The sequence below is a fragment of the Uranotaenia lowii genome, chromosome 2 (genome assembly GCF_029784155.1).
Source record: "Uranotaenia lowii strain MFRU-FL chromosome 2, ASM2978415v1, whole genome shotgun sequence".
NCBI classification, from domain to species: domain Eukaryota; kingdom Metazoa; phylum Arthropoda; class Insecta; order Diptera; family Culicidae; genus Uranotaenia; species Uranotaenia lowii.
In genome coordinates, this window is record NC_073692.1 from 177,752,195 (window position 1) to 177,771,851 (window position 19,657).

At 36.1% G+C, this 19,657-nt stretch overlaps 1 protein-coding gene across 1 annotated transcript; it reads left to right on the plus strand.

The window, feature by feature from the left end:
• The first annotated feature begins 845 nt into the window (after window positions 1–845).
• LOC129748348 (metallophosphoesterase 1 homolog) lies at window positions 846–10,760 on the plus strand. Its single transcript, XM_055742920.1, has 5 exons — window positions 846–1,109; window positions 1,200–1,315; window positions 1,370–1,632; window positions 9,633–10,167; window positions 10,238–10,760. The coding sequence occupies exons 1-5, from the start codon at window positions 1,066–1,068 to the stop codon at window positions 10,411–10,413; spliced, it is 1,134 nt and encodes a 377-aa protein (XP_055598895.1). The 5' UTR covers window positions 846–1,065; the 3' UTR covers window positions 10,414–10,760.
• Window positions 10,761–19,657: the final 8,897 nt, after the last annotated feature.

Sequence of the window (19,657 nt, forward strand, 5' to 3'; positions counted from 1 at the left end):
GTACTATGTATGCCGTGACCGAGATTCGATCTCATGACCTCTGGCTTAGAAGACTGGAACGCTATCCTCTAGGCCACGGTCGGCGGCTCTAAAAAAATTTGGACCAAAGATTATTATCGGTTAAACTGGTTGAGCTTATTTTTATCAAAGATTTTTTTGATGCTCTCATCATTTGACAGTAAATTTAATTATAACTTAGATATTTTTTTGAAAATCTGGACATTATAAAGACCATTTTTTCAAAAATTTGGACAAATCAAGCGTTTTTTTTAATCTGGCCGGCCCCTCGAAAATCTGGACAAATCCTGAAAAATCAGGCTATGATATTTTAGGCATATAAAATAAAAATTTGAGCGAATTCGGATAGTTCCTCAGTAACTTTTGAACTAAAAACATGTAATTTGAACTAAGGCTGCTTAGGAGGTTGACGCTGGAGCTGGCGCTTTTAAATGTTGCAGTGTTAAGGCTAGTCCACACTAGGAGACAGTTGGTCTCGAGACGGTCTAAATGCCTCCCATTTTATTGCAGGTTTTAATTAGTCATCTCCGATGATTTTGCCCTTCATGCAAGTATTTTTGGTTCATTAAATCTGACTGTGGAACAAGAATACATGTTACTGGAGTCAACCAAGATATGCCAAAAATATGTAAACGTGAACAAATCTTCTAATTATTTGACAGCCAAAAACAGCTTATTCGCATAAATTTAAGGGAAACAGGCAGGCTGCCCACAGTCTAGGATTAAGAATAAGTCAGCCCCGCTTCAATTTCGTTTAACGTGCAGCACGCTTTGACAGTTTGCCTTGTTTGTAAACACGCCTCAGCTTTTTGCAATAAACATTCGCCAACGTTAAAGCCCACTGCTGCCTGGCTGGAACAGTTTTGATTTTGGTGTGCCGCAGAATAGTTCGAGGGCGATTGCTTATGTCATCGTTGGCAATTCCCTAGGGCGCTCGCTATCTTGGCTGTCATTACATAGATAAGGATGTATATCAGTTCGTGTGACTTTTTTCTTTAGGAGTTGGCAAAGAATGAGGTTCTATTTTGGAATCGAAATCAGCGCAAAATGGGCCGAGGTTCGCTTTCCAGAATGAGAAAGAAGTTTATGAGGTATGTACCAGGGGCTGTCAAGGCTAAACCTTTCTAATAAATAGTCTGTAAGGTCGAGTGGGTTGATTTTGTTTAAATTTATTTCCGCAGACTGCACCCCGTGTGGCGTTTATACTGTATGATTTTCATCATCCTCATACTCTACAATGAGTTTTTCATCTACATCCTACAAAAGTTCAAATGGTCAAACATCTATTGCAAAGAAGGTAAGAAGACCTTTGTCGTAAAGATTGAATGATTATAATTTTTTGTTCTTCTAGGTAACTGCCTGCGAATGTTGCTGGTCGGGGATCCGCAAATTCTGGGCAAATCCTTCGATAAGCACTTCTACGCCGGGCTGGCCAATTACGACTCGGACCGGTACCTGGCTTGGTACTACGAGAAGGCCGTCGAACACGTGCGGCCCGATGTGATATGCTTTCTCGGTGATCTCATGGACGAGGGCAACACCTCGAACGAGGCAGATTTTAAGGATTATTACGAACGGTTCGGTGCGATCTTTCCAACCCATCCGAGTGCTAAGGTAGGTTCACTGGGCAATGTAAGAAAGTTTATCGACTATGGTAAATAGCAATCAAATTCTGATATTTTGTATCCGGATGTTAGTGGTATAATCAACAGAGAATTTTGCAAAGAAGTTACGGAGCAAAGTTTTTTTTCGGGATTTTCAAAAGAACTACAGTAACATTGCGCTAAACAACTCGTTCATATAATTAAGTTTCTAATTAATTTCAGTTTCTTATGAATCACGATAAAATTTATTTATATTTTAAAAATTATGGAAACATAAGGTATTCAGCGCAGTTGAGACACTTGTTTCCCAAACCGATTTCCATGAGTTCGAGCTCGAGTGAAAACATCGACGACATGTGAATCGGATAAGATTTTTTTACACTTTGTAAAATTGAAGAAATTTGTGGTGAAAATTATTTGGATTTTTGTATATTAGTATATCGTTTTTAATTGAAATTTCAACATCAAGAACAACCTCTTTTAATGAGAGTTTCTTAAAGTTCGAATAGTAATGGCAATGAAGATGGATTCTAATTATAAAATTATGACTACAGTCCCGGAAGCTATGAAAATGCTGCTTTTCAAGCCACAGGTACAGATGCCTTGCCAAACCAGATATTTCTTCGCGAACTTTGACAGTTTCATGTGCTTGAAAATATTTGCTACTTTTCCCCTTCCTTTTGCCGTATAAAACTCCTGTCCCGGAAGCTGCTTGTAGTCGGCTTTGACGTAGGTTTCGTCGTCCATTACCACGCAGTCAAACTTCGTCAGTATCGTCGTGTACAGCCTCCGGGATCGCGCTTTGGCCGTCGTATTTTGTTTATCATCGCGATTTGGAGTCACTACCTTCTTGTAAGTCGATAGTCCGGCTCGTTTTTTGGCTCGATGCATGGTTGTAGACGATACGCCCAGCTTATTTGCGGCATCTCTGAGAGAGAGGTTAGGGTTTCGCTTGAAACTACCGGCAACTCTCTTTGTCGTCTCAGCGGCTTCCGGTTTTCGATTTCCCCCGAACCAGACTTCCTGGCTGTCGACAAACGTTCCCCAAACACTTTAATTACATTTGTAACGGTTTATTTGGCAACTTTTAGCGATTTTGTTAGCTTTGCGTGCGAGTAGCTCGGATTTTCGTGATGCGCGAGCAAAATTTTGATACGCTGCTCTTCTTCCTTGGCCGGCATTTTGACAACTGAAGAGTGAATTCCAAAATCAAAATAGGAGCAACATTCTAAACACACACACTTTCAAAATGCGGGGTGTTCAGGTTTATTAAATGCAAAATTGAAAGAAATACGTCAAGTTGATGTCGACCAAATTTTGACCGTATCACCCTTTATTAGCTTTAAAGTTCTCGAATAATGCCAAAAAATTATTTATGGAAGCCTAAACTGCGATGAAAGATTAAACTGCTATCCGATTCAACTCTTTTTGGGCAAGAATGTCATAAATGAATCATTGAAAACGTGTTTACGATGGTTGTTGAAAATGTCTTAATAGTCGACTTGTATTATCATTTCTTTTACGATTATTATGTTTAGTACATGGTGCCGCCATGATGTTACGCGCCGGATTCCAAAGTTTACCGAGATTTCTTCAATTTGCTGCACAAATGCTTCTTTCCTACATTTCCTACATATATCGTTTTAGAATGGTAACTCAAGTATCAAATTACTTATTGAAAAGAAACTTGTGACTTTTGGTTGCTTGGGTTTTTCATATAATAATAGATCCACAATTCTAAGAAACTTATAAAGTAATGTATATAGGCTTATTTTCAAGATTTGACAAGTTGTCCTTGATTTGACTGTTAAAATCAACCAATGTTTGGAAAACAAATGTTCATAATTACCCCGTTTTTCGAAAAAAAAGGGTAAATATAAACACTGCTTCAAGGGTAGCCGAAATTATTTTTTTAGCAGAAAATCATATTACACTGCATGGCGTATCAATAAAACAGAACGTTAAACTTTCAAAAGCAACATTTTATCTTCATTCGCATTGGGGAGGGAGCAACCCTCTGGCAACTTGACGTTTCCCATACAAATCGCGTGTGCCAGTTTTTTCTGGTTCTCTGGTTCTGTCAAATCGAAAATCGAGCTGCTTAACATGTCGGAAGGACCCATATTGAAATATGTTTTCTGAAACTGATTCAATAACTAAAAAAAAAGTTTTGAATATGGAACTTTATGCTATGTTTTATGTGAAGTGAATTTGTTTTCAAAATTTTAGTCCAAGAAAACGAGTAGAGCGTTAATTTGTGCGTCCTACATAAGGTATGAAAGTTCTGGACTGCTTTAAATAAATTACTGATATCCGGCAGTTTTTGGGACAAATTTACCTTCCACCGAAACTGTTGAAGACACTCAAGCACAATAAAAGTAAAATACAACATTAACACATCAATCATTAGGTGATTGCCATAAGCTGCGATGCATATGAACATTTTAAAATGACAAAACAATCATATTATAGCAGAACTTTTGCCATTTTATAGAAATACTGTTCCTACACAATATATAAATCGGTAGAATATTGAATAAGATTAACAATTTCGGTTAAAACTTTTTTTTTGTTCATTCGAAAGTTATGAATTTGCCTGATTCGCACCACATTTAATAGTGTGCCCTTCCCATATGCATGACTCGAAAAGTATGTAAACAAGCGGCACACATGCGACATCTGCGATTTTGAAACAGACACACGAAACTCGACCGAACTGTCAAGTTGCCAGGGGGTTGGGAGGGAGTTAATTGATAAAACACGTCTCAAAACGATTTTTGTTTCTCAGAGACATGAGTTTTGGTAATAGCTGTTGTAATTACAAAATTTAAATAGATAGGTTTGCAAGCAGTGTTCCGAAAATCATTCATTTTCAGTGAATGTTCCTGATTGCACTTCGCAACTGAACGTACAGCGATCGGGTTTTGTTGTTGATTGCTACTGGACCTATCCGATCATCGTTCGTTCTATTCATCGCTAAAATACAGATCACCTCGAATGATGCTTGCTGTCAAACAGTGCAGCACCATCATCAAATTGGAATCTCACCAATGAGCGATGCATACGGCGAATCTTGTTGGTCTGGGATCAGGAGTTAATGGTTCAGGCAGTGAGTGAGTGATACATGCAACCGATCATTAGCAAATGTTGTTAGATTTTAAACGTAGCCAATTAATAAATTTATTTGATTTTACAGCGTTTTTTTTACACCAGTAAGAATAAAATCAAATTGTAGTTGCGTTTGTGAGGGAAAGATGTTCACTTCCGCCGTGTTTTCAATTTCAAGGAAACCAGGCGGATACTGAGTGAGTGACATTCAGAATGGATCAGTTTGTATCTCACTCATCTCCGATATGCGATAGTTGCAAAACCATATGACTCTGAAAGATGTGACTCGGTTGGCATTGCTGAGTGAAGTGCTGATCGAGATTGCATACCAGTCGGGCGAAGCAGTTGCGAGAGGCGCTTTCCTATTATACAGTCAGAATGTTTCAAATAAGAATCGTATCCTGAGTGTTTATTTTGATTGATTTTCGGAACTCTGTTTGCAAGTTATAACTGTATCTTATCGATAGAATGATAAACTTTCACACAGTGTTCGGCATCGCTAACCGAAAAATTAGCGCTGCTAATTAGATCGCTAACTCATTCAAAGTTAGCTATCGCTAATTAAATACGCTAAATGTGTTGATAAAGTTAACGCTTTAAGCTTAAAACGCTTATCGCTAATCGCTAACTATTGACCCACATAAAGGCCGGAACAGACATCACATTCTTCTTTTTTCACGCCCTACCCCCTTCCATTTTTTCAACTCCCAAAAGGGGAATAAATAAAGTTTCAAGTATTTAAAACTAGATAAATTGATCAAATTTTCATACAATTGTATGGGCAGAACAAAAACTGTCAAAGATTGAAATTTTAACAAGTGTGTTCTACTATTTAAAAAAAAGACGACTTTTCGAACACATACAAAAGCAAAAGAACAGAATGTTGAAGATGGGAGCTATTTCTCTTTTTTTAATTTAAATTTGGGTAAAAATTCACTTGATTAATCAGTTTTGTGCGAAGTAGATAGAATGCAATTTCTTTGCAAAAAATCTTTTATGCAATTCATTCCGTTTTTTCGACGTGTTTCGATCATCGTTTGATTAAACTCTAGGATTTTTTTGATATTGCGTGGTGATACAAATGACTATGTACTTTGTTCTTTTACGTTTCGATTTACTGTTATTTTTCAATCATCTTCAGATCTACAATAGCGATCAGTCTATTTCTGTACCCCCATGCATATAGATAGGGGAATAGAAATTGGTGTACTAACAGTATTGTAATTCATTTTAGTTAGTTTAATTCATTTTTTAAAATATATTATTGGAGATTTGAAAATGATTGAAAAATAACAGTAAATCGAAACGTAAAAGAACAAATGACATAGTCATTTATTTCACCGAACAATATCAACAAAATCATTCTATTTTAATGTTTTATGCATTATTTTACATTATCATCATTTAAAATTTTAAATCTGTTCTCCCCTTTTTCAAACTTCCAGGAGCATTGTCAAACGTAAACATTTATACAATTTCTATTTGAACTTAAAACGAAGGCTACAATGGTGATTTTATCTTATTTTAATATGAACTGATCTGTAAAATCTCAAACAACAGTATCGTGAAAAGTAAACCATTTGAAAACAAATGCTGATGAAGGGATGTTTAAAATAGTTTTATATTGTTTAGCACCTTTTATTGTTATCTTCTTCTGTAAATGTTGCGAAAAAAGTGCTAAAAGAGAAAAAATGACACTAAATACATTTTTTCTCTAAGTCGAGTATGCATTCCTTAAACTCATTCAATTAAGTAATCAGAATGATGCCCAATGTCACTTTAACTTGATTAATGACAAAAAGTATATTCTGTCACTAATAATTCGAGAAATTAGCGTTAGTGTTAGCGGTTTAGCGTAAGCGGTTTAAAATTAGCGTTAGCGGTTTAAAATTAGCGGAACTAAAAAACAGCGGAACATTTTAATTCGATAGATCAATCAAAACTTAGCGGCAAAATTAAACCGCTAACGAAAAGTTAGCGGACTAACTAGCGAATAGCGGATTAGCTCTTTTTTGCCTAACACTGCTATCACATTTGATCAGTTTTGAGACCCTACTATCTATTATGACCACAACGGTGCTTATGGCGTTTGTTCGGAACTACCCCTTGTTCATAAAGCTTAGTTCTTTTAGAAATGGGACACTTTCTTTTGCTAATAGCTAATTTACTTGTTATCAGACATTTAAAATTTTGAAAGGCTTTTGTTGCCTGTAAAAATTACTAATCGACCTATTTTTTCTAAATTTTAAATTCATGCGTTTTTGAGATCTTTACGATGCAAGAGAAAAAGAAAGTAATTATCTTGCACAATTTCCTTCGAAAACCATCATTATCAAATTTAGTTGGAAAAAACGTTGATTATTCAAAGAATTTGTGCGTGTGAGTGGTGGAAAAGTATGCAAACACTATCAAAAATGTCCACAAAGTTCAAATCAAGCATTGTAGTGAAATGATCGGCTACTACGGTTAAGGGTCATCAGGGAAGACAAGTCTCAGACCAGAATTTTCAATTTTGAATAAACGAAAAACTTAGTGTAGGTCGCTGAAATGTCCAACATTTTTTTCTCTGATAAGCCAACAGTGTTGCCTAAATATGAGTCATTCAAACCTAACCTCAAACAACAAATTTTTGCTAGTTCCAGAGCTCGTAAGCTGTAAAGCTGGTACCGAGGCAATGAGACAGGTGATTTCCAGTGTTCGGCATCGCTAACTGAAAAGTTAGCGGCGCTAATTAGATCGCTATCTCGGTCAAAGTTAACGATCGCTAATTAAAACCGCTAAATGTTGCGTTAAAGTTATCGATCTATAATAAAGCGCTAATCGCTAATCGATAGTAGAAAGTTTTGAAAATGATAAGCAAAACACACAGCCATCTTTAATTTTAATATTGACTAGAAAAGTTGTCAAATGATATGCAGTTTTCAAACTTATTTTGTAATATTTCTGTCCATATCAGTTGCGTCAGTCCACTTTTAGTTTCAGTAAGCGTATTTGGTAGAAAGTAAAAGGAAAATAAAAGAATCAAATTTTTAAAAATATTCACCCGTTTATTAATTTTTTACATCAGTTAATGCAAAGATTCTCTTTAGGAAGACGTTATGTTTTGTCCGAAATAGTTTTTCGTCTTTTTTGACATTAATGCTCAAAAGATTGATTGATTTATTGACTTATTTTGGTCTGGAAATTTCAAATTCTCACAACTTTTTCATCTCTTTTATATTCAAAGAAGGCTTTTGCTTAAGACATGAACTCAAGTGAAGACAATCCAAAAGACGCTAATTCCTATGATTCCAGTCAAAATCGAGTCGAATAACTTCTGAAATCAATCTTAAACGAAAATTTAAATACCTGATCGGATTCAAAATTTTAAATCTGAATGATGCCGAATTTATGATCTACAAGTCTATGGCCAAATTAACACTTTAAAGAGGTAGCGTTCATCAGTTAGCGGAACTAAAAATTAGCGGAACTTTCTTATTCGCTAGCTGAATAAAAATATAGCGAGAAAATTAATTCGCTAACCGAAAGTTAGCGGACTAATTAGCGATTAGCGGATTAGCGTTTTTGTGCCGGACACTGGTGATTTCTGAAGGACAACAAAACTTGTGAAAAACCCTATATCAAAAAAAATCCAGAGTTTGAATCCCATAACATGTCTGCTCTCGGTAAGGTCCCTAGCATATTAAAGTATGTATTTGCGGGTTGTTTTATTTAAACTATGATTTGCCAAGATTCTGCTCCTATGAAAAAAAAAACAATAATTTTCAAAACGAAAACATTGATTTTTGCTGTTTTAAAAAGCCTAAAAAGAGTAATCTTGTATGTCCCTTTCGCAACCTATGATCTATACTAACCGATTATACTTTAATATTAATCTCATGATGGTTTCATTTCGTTATTGTCAGATTTAACCAGAAGAAATTCCATAAAAACGCTTTGAAATAACTGAAAGTAATCATGTTTTGTTAATTTTGAAACAGATTTATCCACTAAATTGCCCTTAGTTCCTTTTAAAAGAGACGTATTGGACCAAAACGTAGTATTAATTAAAGGGGGAGGATGCAGCCATCTAGAATACAGATTGGACGAAATAAAAGTTGAAAAAACTAAACAATATTATGACTGAAAAAAGTGTGCGCCGGCCGATGGAAGATACCAAAAATAAAGTAGAGATTTTTCTTACAAAAAACGATACATAATTTTTTTCAAATTTTTTCATGAATTATCATAAGATTACCTTAATTTCTTCTTTATAAAGTATTTCGATCAAACGAATAGTTTTTTAGATACACGCATTCGTAACTGTCCCATTTCTAAAAGAACTAAGCTTTAATTAACCCACTTAACCCTAAATAAATTAATGTTCAAAGTCTGCATATATTGGAAAAAATGGCAGCAGAAAAGGCGTATGTTTTTCAAGCTGGTAATAATATTATCTTGATGTTTCATGTATTTCCAAGTCATTAGGTATCGAAATTAAAATTTCGATTATTCCGATTTCTTTTGGTCCCCTCTTAGATGGGTTTTGAAGATAAAAAATTGAAACTTTGAGCATAGGGCAGTTCTTTGGGCCAATTGACAAAACGTACATACATATATGGTTGGTTTTCGATATTTGACTTGACCCCTTTCGCTACCACTCTAATGTATATACCTCACTCTATGATTATAGAGCTAACATGGAAGTCAGTCGAAAAACGAATAACTAAGTGCTACCCGAAAAATAATGGATCAAGAATAGCCGTTCGAGTGAAACAAACTCAGAAGAAAGGACAGGTAATCCTTCAAAATTTGCTATGAAATCCTTAGATTCTATTAGAAATTCTTCTTTTCATTTGTTTCAAATAAATTCTTATGCAATATCAATGGATTTTATAAATTTCCTGTTTCCTTTTCCCATAGACCATCTATATTCCCGGGGACAACGACATCGGTGGGGAGGCCGGCGAAGAGGTTTTGCCCTCGATTGTACGCAGATTTCGCCAGTACTTCAGCGAAAAGCCGGCCTGGGTCGTGAACGAAAACGTTACCATTTACAATATCAACAAGATCACCCACGAACGACCCGGACACGATCCGCGCCTAGAGGGCAGCGAAACGCAAGAGGACGTGGCAGATCGGTACATACGAATATTCCTGAGCCACATGCCCGTTCTCACTTCGGCAAGTTCGTTCATCTATGATGCCATAGGAAAATTGAAACCAAATGTCATCTTCTCCGGTCATCTGCATTCTTCCCGCTACGTGCGGATCCATCGGAAACATCTTCGGGCAGCTACTTACATGCCACTCAGTGGCGACAAGAAGACCCTCTACAAGGTCCACAGCTTCGATCTCAACTACCATCAGGACACCCAGGAATTGCTGGAAATTGTGATACCAACCTGTTCCTACCGGATGGGTGTCCCCGACATAGGATACGGCTTTGCCGTCATTGGTAAGGCGAATCGAATTTTTAGTAGGTACTCTAATCATAGAACCACAATTCTGAAACATTTTCTTTGCAGATGGTACCAACTTAAAATACACCGTCCTATGGACAACGCAACGATTCCACCAGCTTATATCGTACGTGGTGGTCCTCTCGGTACCACTGATTTATTTCGCCCTGCTCATAACGATACGAATTCTACGAGCAGTTTGCGTGTGCAGCAAAAACAAACACTCCAAATTACCTATCTAATGTTTACTCAATATAGACTGTGTGAAAAAAGAATAGCTTAAAATTGATTGCTCACGGGATTTGTGCAAGTTTTTAGGTTTACTATTTAGGTATCTACCGGAAAGTGCAGGAATAATTGTGTTATATTAAAGTAATTTTTCGAAAACCAAAACTATTGTGTGTGCCGCAGTTGGTTCAGTATCAGACTTGCAGGAAGTAATTGACTGAAAATTTATGCTTTAAATTAGCTCGTTATTATCGTTTTTGCATATGACTTAAAGTGACCCAACCAAATTGAAATGTACCTACTACTTCATCGAAATGATTATAAATAAAGTTTTTGCTTTCGTATACTGTCGAAATTAGAACCGTTTGTGTTTGTTAGATTAAATTTCAACCTTCCACTAGCCCTTGTTGACTTAAAATTATCATAGCTGTGTAAAGATTTCCATTTCAATAATCAGTTTCGCTCAACATTTACTGACTTTCTTATTTAAAGTCCCAGCCCCGTGTATCCAGTCAAGATTCTCGTCTACAGCTCGTACTATTGAGTTATTGCTTATTGAGTTTCGCCGTAGGTCTCAAACTTAATAAAGAAAATGTCAACTCAAAAAAAAAAAAAAACAATTTATAAAATCCTTTGAAACTACGGTAGTTCGGCAGTAAGTTGATAAACAAGAGTTCTTTCAGTATCTTAGAAGCCAGATAACGCTTGATTTTCTGGACGGGCATCGAAACTCGGATCAGAAGCTGTCTGCTGAATTTCAATCAGAACCAATTCTGCAGAGAGACACTTTTTCGAGCTGTTGTCAAGAATCTCGATCGGCAACAATGGCTCCAGATTACCAAATTTTTTGTTTAGATTCTAGTCTAGTTTAACCATCATTATAGCATTCGCTATTTTGTTTCAACGTTGCAGTTGGCGAACAGTTATTGAAAAACTTATCCGGTTCGACTGTGTTCGATGGGGGCTCGAACTCACGGACATCGGCTCAGGAGGCAACTGACTTGCCAGCTATATCACAAGCTCTACCCGTTGAAGTATTCTACGGTATTATTCGGTACATACTTATCTTTAACATGAGGGTTGTGATATAGCTCAGTTGGCAAGTCTGTTGTCTCCTGAGCCGATGTCCGCGAGTTCGAGCCCAAGAGTAAACATCGAATACAGTTGTACCGGATAGTTTTTCAACGCAACGCAACTGCAACCTTGATAAAGTCGCGAATGCCATAAAGATGGTAAAACGACTATAATCGAAACAAAAAAAAAATATCTTTAACATGAAGTATTTCTGCCCAATAACCACACACCAGCTAAGCCTTCAACCACCTTTTGGGTTAAGAAAATTGCGGCTGGGTGTAAGTCGATTCCTATAATAGGAATGATAAAGTCGCGAATGCCATAAAGATGGTAAAACGACTATAATCGAAACAAAAAAAAAATATCTTTAACATGAAGTATTTCTGCCCAATAACCACACACCAGCTAAGCCTTCAACCACCTTTTGGGTTAAGAAAATTGCGGCTGGGTGTAAGTCGATTCCTATAATAGGAATCCTTAGTCGATAGTCAAAATCTACCGTGTTCATTTTATTTTCATAGTATTCCGTCTCACGACATAACTTGTTGAACATAACTCCTAAAATTCACTCGGTCCATGGCAACCGTTCTCCAACTTCTCGGGCATCCCACATTCGCCAGATCACGCTCCACTTCGTCTAACCACCTCGCTCGTTGCGCCCCCGCTCTTCTTGTTCCTACCGGATTCGTAGCGAACACCTGTTTTGCAGGACAGTCGTCCGGCATTCTCGCAACATGTCCTGCCCAGCGTATCCGTCCAACCTCACCATCTTCTGGATACTGGGTTCACCGTAGAGTCGCGCGAGCCCGTGGTTCATCCTTCGTCTCTACACTCCATTCTCCTGCACGCCATCAAAGATGGTTCTTAACACTCGTCGCTCTAAAACTCCGAGTGTCCATGTCTCGTGCCCGTAGAGAAATACCGGTATCTACAGGTTACACTTCGTGCGAGGGCTATGTCTTCTCGACTGCGGTTGCTTGTGGAGTCCATAGTAGGCACGACTTCCGCTGATCATTCACCGCCGAATCTCACCGCTGCGCTGGTGTCATTGTTTGCGGTCTCCAGAGAGCCAAGATAGACAAAGTCTTCGACTATCTGCAGCTCGTCGCCGTCGATCGTGACCTTGTTAACACTGGACAAACGGGTCTGGTCGGTCTCGGATACGCTGGCCAGTATATACTTCGTCTTGGACGTATTAATCATCAACCCAATCCTTCCTGCTTCGCGTTTCAGTTTGCGGTAGATGTCTTCCACCGCCGCAGATGATCTGCCGACTATATCAATGTAATCGGCAAAGCAAATAAGTTGATACCGCTCGTCGAATAACACCTTCTAGTATCACGTTGAACATCATGCAGGATAGACCATCGCCTTGTCGAAGTCCCCTACGAGATTCTAATGAACTCGACAATTCACCCGAAATCCGCACACAGCAATGCGTTCCATCCACCATCGCCTTGATCAGTTTCCCAAAAAAACCTTTCTCGTCCATGATTTTCCATAGCTCGTCACGGTCGATCGTGTCGTATGCGGCTTTGAAGTCGATGAATAGATGGTGCGTAGGGAATCGGTATTCACGGCATTTTTGGAGGATTTGCCGTAGTGTAAAGATCTGGTTCGTCATGGACCGTCTCTCCATGAAGCCGGCCTGATGACTTCCCATGAATCTGTTTGCTTGTGGCGTTAGGTGGCTGAGTAGGATTCGGGACAACCCTTTGTAGGCGGCATTGAGGACAGTGATCGCTCGGTAGTTCTCACAGTCCAATTTGTCGCCCTTCTTGTAGATGGGGCATATTACCCCCTCCTTCCACTCCTCCGGTAGCTGTTCTGTGTTCCAGATCCGGACCATCAACCGGTGTAGGCTATCGGTGAACTTGTCCGGACCCATTTTGATAAGTTCAGCTGCGATTCCATCATTTCCAGCCGATTTGTTGCTATTCAGCTGGTGAATGGCTTCCTTAACTTCACTCATCGTTGGGAGTGGCTCCTCGGCGTCGTTGGCTACGCCGGCGATGTACCTTCCCCACCGTCTTGATCTCCTGCATGCGCACCGTTCAGGTGTTGATGGAAGTGCTGCCTCCACCTTTTCCTCACCTCACGATTGTCCGCCAGGATGCCCCCGTGCTTATCTCGACATTTTTCGGCTTGCGGCCAAATCGTGAACTTAGTCAATCAAGTTAATGTAGTTAAGTTTTTAATGTAAAATCGGGTGCTGAATCCGAAAATGAAATTCAAAAAAATCTCAGTAGAACCGTTTTTGAGTTATGCTCCAAATATGAAATTTCGGAAAAATTAAAAAAGTTCTTATACTCAGATTTAAATATCTCGGATGGCATAACAGTCATTTGAAATCCCTCTTTTTCATATTGAAGGTGAATAAATTTTCTATCGATCATCTCAACACTGTTTTTGCGTTTGACCAACAGTATTGTTGATATTAGTGACTTAATGAGAAAAAAAATTATAAAAAACGCATTTTTGTAGAGAAAATTTTGTTTCAACGAAAGTTTTAGACTCGATGGTAGCATTTAAAAAATCTGATTTTCTTTTGCGCTTGAATGTCAATTTAAAACAAAGATTTCAAGTGGTTATTTATCAAAATTGGTTGAAAATTGAAGAAGTAATGGCTACTTTACCATAACTGTGATTTTTGCAGTTTTTAATAATTTAACGAAACTAGATAAATCTCACTCGTTCCAAGTCGAAATTATTTATTAGCTTACCAGAAGGTCACATGCCAAGTTTCAGGAAGATCTGATCATAGGGAGGACTTGCTTGAGTCTCAAACGTGAATAAAATTTTAAGGTTTTCTGCCCGGGAGGAACAAAAAATACTGGTTTTTCATCAATAACTTTTTTCATCACTAGCCGATTGTTTTTTATGGTTAAGTTTCTTAAAGCCTTAGTTGAGACAAATATTTGACCCGAAAACTGCAACACGATTGTGTAGGGAATAGGAGTATTAGAATATTTGAATAGTAAGAATAGTAAGGTTGATCGAATTTAGATAACCGTGAACGCGCAAATGAGAACGTTAAGTTGAGATGTGAGAGTGTGCATGAGTGTCATGAGAGTCGCAGATGGAAGTCAGTTTGAATAAAGCCTGCATATTGGTGTGCGTTAGTGAAGATGGGTTGAAAAGTGTTTGTGAATCCATATTGCAAAGCTTTTGAGTAGTAGTGGGAAAAGGCAGTTGAGTAAAGAAATTTTGGAAGGATAGACGTCTTAAAGAACTGATCCGTGAAAATTGAAAAATGTGTTCTACAAATGACGTCCGGTCACTACAATGGCGCAGCATACTCTCCCAATCGGTAAGTATTCCGCTAAACAAATGGGAATCTGTGTAATTTAATGACTAATTTAGAAAATACCATGAGAAACATAATGCTTGTGTGAGCAAAACTGACATCGCCATTTTATCACACTGATTAGTTGTGCTTCTAATTGAATGAGTTGATGAAGGCCAAGGAAAGGTAAGGAGTAAATTCTATCCACCATCAAAAAGTTAAAAAAAAAAATATTAATTATAGTAAACACATTGAAAATAGATTCTTATTAGCTGAAAATGAAAAATAGTTGTTGTCGACGAATAGCCAAATTAATTTTTTTACCTCGTAACGAAAATGTATGATGAATAAGAAAAAGTTGGATTCTCTACCGACGAAAGGTCAGAGAAAGTAAAAGAAATTTTTTTTTATGGAATGATTTTTTTTTGTATGAAATGAAAAATAAATTATACTCTACCGATGGAAGGTCAGAGGAAATAATCAGAAACAATAAATTTTTTGAATGATTTTTTTTGTATTAAACGAAAGTTATTGTATACTCTGCCGACGGAAGGAGGAAATAAGAATTACAAAAAAAAAAGAAAAATGCACGATGCTCTGCCGACGTAAGGTCAGAGAAATAAAAAAAAAAAAAAAAACTTTCTGAATGGATTTTTTATATGAAACGAAAAATATAATCTACTTTACCGACGGAAGGTCAGAGTAAGTAAAGAAAAAAACTCTTTGAATGGATTTTTTTATATGAATCGGAAAATATATTATACTCTACCGACGGAAGGTCAGAGGAAATAATAAGAAAAATGTATGATTCTCTGCCGACGAAAGGTCAGAGAATTTAAAGCGAAAAAAAAATTTCAGAATGGATTTTTTTTATATGAAACGAAAAATATAATCTACTCTACCGACGGAAGGTCAGAGTAAGTAAAGAAAAAAACTCTTTGAATGGATTTTTTTATATGAATCGAAAAATATAATCTACTCTACCGACGGAAGGTCAGAGTAAGTAAAGAAAAAAACTCTTTGAATGGATTTTTTTATATGAATCGAAAAATATAATCTACTCTACCGACGGAAGGTTAGAGGAAATAAAAAGAAAATGTATGATGCTCTGCCGACGAAAGGTCAGAGAAATTAAAGAGAAAAAAAAATTTCAGAATGGATTTTTTTATATGAAACGAAAAATATAATCTACTCTACCGACGGAAGGTCAGAGTAATTAAAGAGAAAAAAAACTCTTTGAATGGATTTTTTTATATGAATCGAAAAATATATTATACTCTACCGACGGAAGGTCAGAGGAAATAATAAGAAAAATGTATGATTCTCTGCCGACGAAAGGTCAGAGAAATTAAAGAGAAAAAAAAATTCGGAATGAATTTTTTTATATGAAACGAAAAATATAATCTACTCTACTGACGGAAGGTCAGAGTAAGTAAAGAAAAAAAAACTCTTTGAATGGATTTTTTTATATGAATCGAAAAATATATTATACTCTACCGACGGAAGGTCAGAGGAAATAATAAGAAAAATGTATGATGCTCTGCTTTAGAAAAGTCAGAGAAATTAAAGAAAAATAAACTTTCAGAACGGATTTTTTTATATGAAACGAAAATATTTTATGCTCTCAGAGTAGTAGGAAAGAAAATAAAAGAAGAATGCATGATGCTCTCCGACGAAAGGTCGGAGAAAGTAAAGAATGATTTTTTTAATGAAATGAAAAATAAATATTACTCTACCGACGGAAGGTCAGAGGAAATAATAAGAAACAATGAAATTTAAGAATGATTTTTGAAATGCTCAGCCGACGAAAAGTCAGGAGAAGTTTTAAGAAAATAAATTTTTAGAATGAATTTTTATAATAAGTGAAAATATTTAATGCTCTGCCGATGAAAGGTCAGAGTAAATAATAGGAGAAAAATGCATGATGCCTTGCCGACGAAAGGTCAATGAAAAAAAAAAAAACAAATTTTAGATAATTTTTTTGTCTACGAAATGAAAAATATTCAATGCTCTGCTGACGAAAGGTTAGAGAAAAAATATCTTGAAATGAAATGCCAACGAAAGGTCGGAATTAAAATAACTTAAAAAAAATCGAATTCATTGATATGCAAGGAAAAATAATTTATTCTTGACCGACGGAAGATTGAGAAATTTTATAATAATGAAAAAAAAAACAGAGATTAATAATGCTCTGCTAATAGAAGGGGGCAGAGAGAAAGTACATTTTTGAACGGATTTTTGTTTATATTGACAATAAATTTTTCACGCACTGCCGACGAAATGTCCATAGAAAATAAGAAAGAGTTGAAACAACTTGTTTAATGGAATTTATCTCGAAAAGAAGAATTGCATTAATGCTCGAACGGAAGGTTCGAGTTAAGAACGAGAAACTGAGAATGAATTTTCGTATCTGAAACGAACCATTGTATTATGATCTACCGACGTAAGATCCGAGTAAATTATACATAAAAAAAAAATTTTGCTCAGACGATTGGCAGAATTTCTAATGGAATCATAAAAAAAAAATGAAAAGGTATGATGTCCCGCTTATGAGGGGTCAGAAAAGAGAATTGGAATAGATTTTTAGCTGGAAATCTTGGAATGTTTGATGCTCTGAGAGGTTCAAATAAAATAATCAACGTAGTTTACATATAATTTAGATTTAGATTGTAAAACAAAAAGAAACTTTATCTCTGTCAATTAAGTCCTTAGAAAATTGGAACCTAAAATTAGCAAAGACTTGATTCAACTGATTTTCTTCTATAAAATATGCCTAACGTAAAATGCCAAAAATTAATTAAAATGTCCTCACAGAAAACAAGCTTCGAATTGGTATTTTAATTTGTTTAATTTATCAAAAAATGGTAATTGTAAAGCAGCCGTTAGATTAAATAATAAAACAAATTGATTGCGTTTTGGGCTTTAAGTTGAAAACTAATGGAAAAGATATGATGGCTTGAGTGAGCGATGAAACATGAAAATTCTTATTATTCGAAACATGATTTTCGAACGGAAATCTGGAGAGAATATCGTTCTTTTAGTACATTTCAATTAGTGTTTTCTTTTAAACTATAAAATATATAATGTCGAGCGACGGAGACACAAGGCTATATGACGCTGCAGTCATGAAGTTCTGCAACATAACGCATTCTCTACAACCAAAACTGACGGGATAAAATTTATAAGCGTTTTGAACATACAATTTTAGTTTATTTCGGATGTTATTAAAGTTCTGCCGACTAGGGGTCAGACAGCTATCTGGACAAGCGAGGCAGGTTGAAGAAAAATTTCTTCTTTAGAAGCAGGCTTGATTCTGAATATTGCAAGACAGCCCAGCTCGAGTGGGACACTATTCCAAAGAATTTGAGGTTTAAATTGAAGGCCTTAATAGGTTATCACTTGCCATTATCCCTGCACTGCTGATACAACCGAAGAAGTACTCACGGATAAACAAGTTTCTTCCCAAGTTCAAGGGTTGTCATTCTCGAAAATCCTAGACTGCTGGACTATAGGAAAATTTATACTTCCGTAACTTTCTCGTTTCGCCGAAATCAGAAATAACAGCCGGCAGCCAGTACACGTACTTGTCTCTTATTCCTTTCAAGTCCAGATTACTATAGGGACTTACGGTTAATATTGTTGGTCCACTCGGCCGGCAAGCTGGATCACTTTGGCCACCGCCAAAACCACTCAAAGACAAAAAATAAGGAAGCCGCTGAAAAACATAATATTCACGGAAGAGTAATGCCTTTTAAAATTAAGGAACTTTTGAATCATAACAAACAATCAATAAGACCGGCTCGCAAAATTTGTCGGCAGTTTGTTGACAGATATGCGTGCAGGGGTGTTTACTCTACGTTACGGCAGTTACTCCTTGATATGTTAGAAGCGTTATTTAATGACAACCAACATTTTTATTTAAGGTGGTTCGATAAATTTAAGAGCGCATCAACTGAAAACATTAATTCCATCAAAATTTAAAAGAGAAATATTTTTATAATCAGGAACAAAGTTTGTTTTAAAACATGATGTATCTATATATGATATTAGTCAGATAACGAATAAGTTGTTCTTAATTCATACCAGTACATTATCAGAAAACTTGACTATATTAGAATTTTTTTTTATAAATTTATGTATCTACCAAGATTATAAGAAATCGGTAAATTTAGGAAAAGAATTCAAATTCATCAAATCAAATGGAACCTTAGTCCACATTAGGCTAATCACACTTTGCATTCAGTGCTCACAATTCTAGGTTGGAATGAAAATGTAAAACGAGATCAGTGATGCCGAATAAAAAAAAGGATAATATGTAATTTTTTTATTAACTCAAAATCAATTTTTTTTTCTCATAAAGAATTCATGGTTTGATCAAGGAATATTTAAAGAAGGTAGTGCCAAAGCAGCCCTGCTCTAGTAATTGGTACAGACTGAGACGTCACAATCACGTAAAATCTGTTAATTTACTAGGAAACTTATCTTTTGTTGATAATTGATAGCTGATAATATTAAAATATTCCTTGTGGTTTGATAACATATTTTGCTGTGCAAATGGTAAAAATAACATGAATCTTAGATTATTTTTTTTATCTTAGAAATAATTAAACTAATTAAATAATAAGAAATTGTAATTCAGTTATCGGAGTTTGAATAAGCACCCATAAGTTTTCTGAAAAATCTTTTTGAAACTCAAATCGAATTAGTCTAAAATAGAATTCATGGCCTGATAATATATTTTGCTGTGCAAATAACATGATCAACCCATCATTCGAATTCCAGAATATTTGTTTTATCTCGGAACCAATTAGAAAACGAATACAAATGTTTAGAAATTGTAGTTCAATTTTCAAAATTCGAATAAGTGCTTGTTTTCTGAAAAAAAATCTCTTATTTTC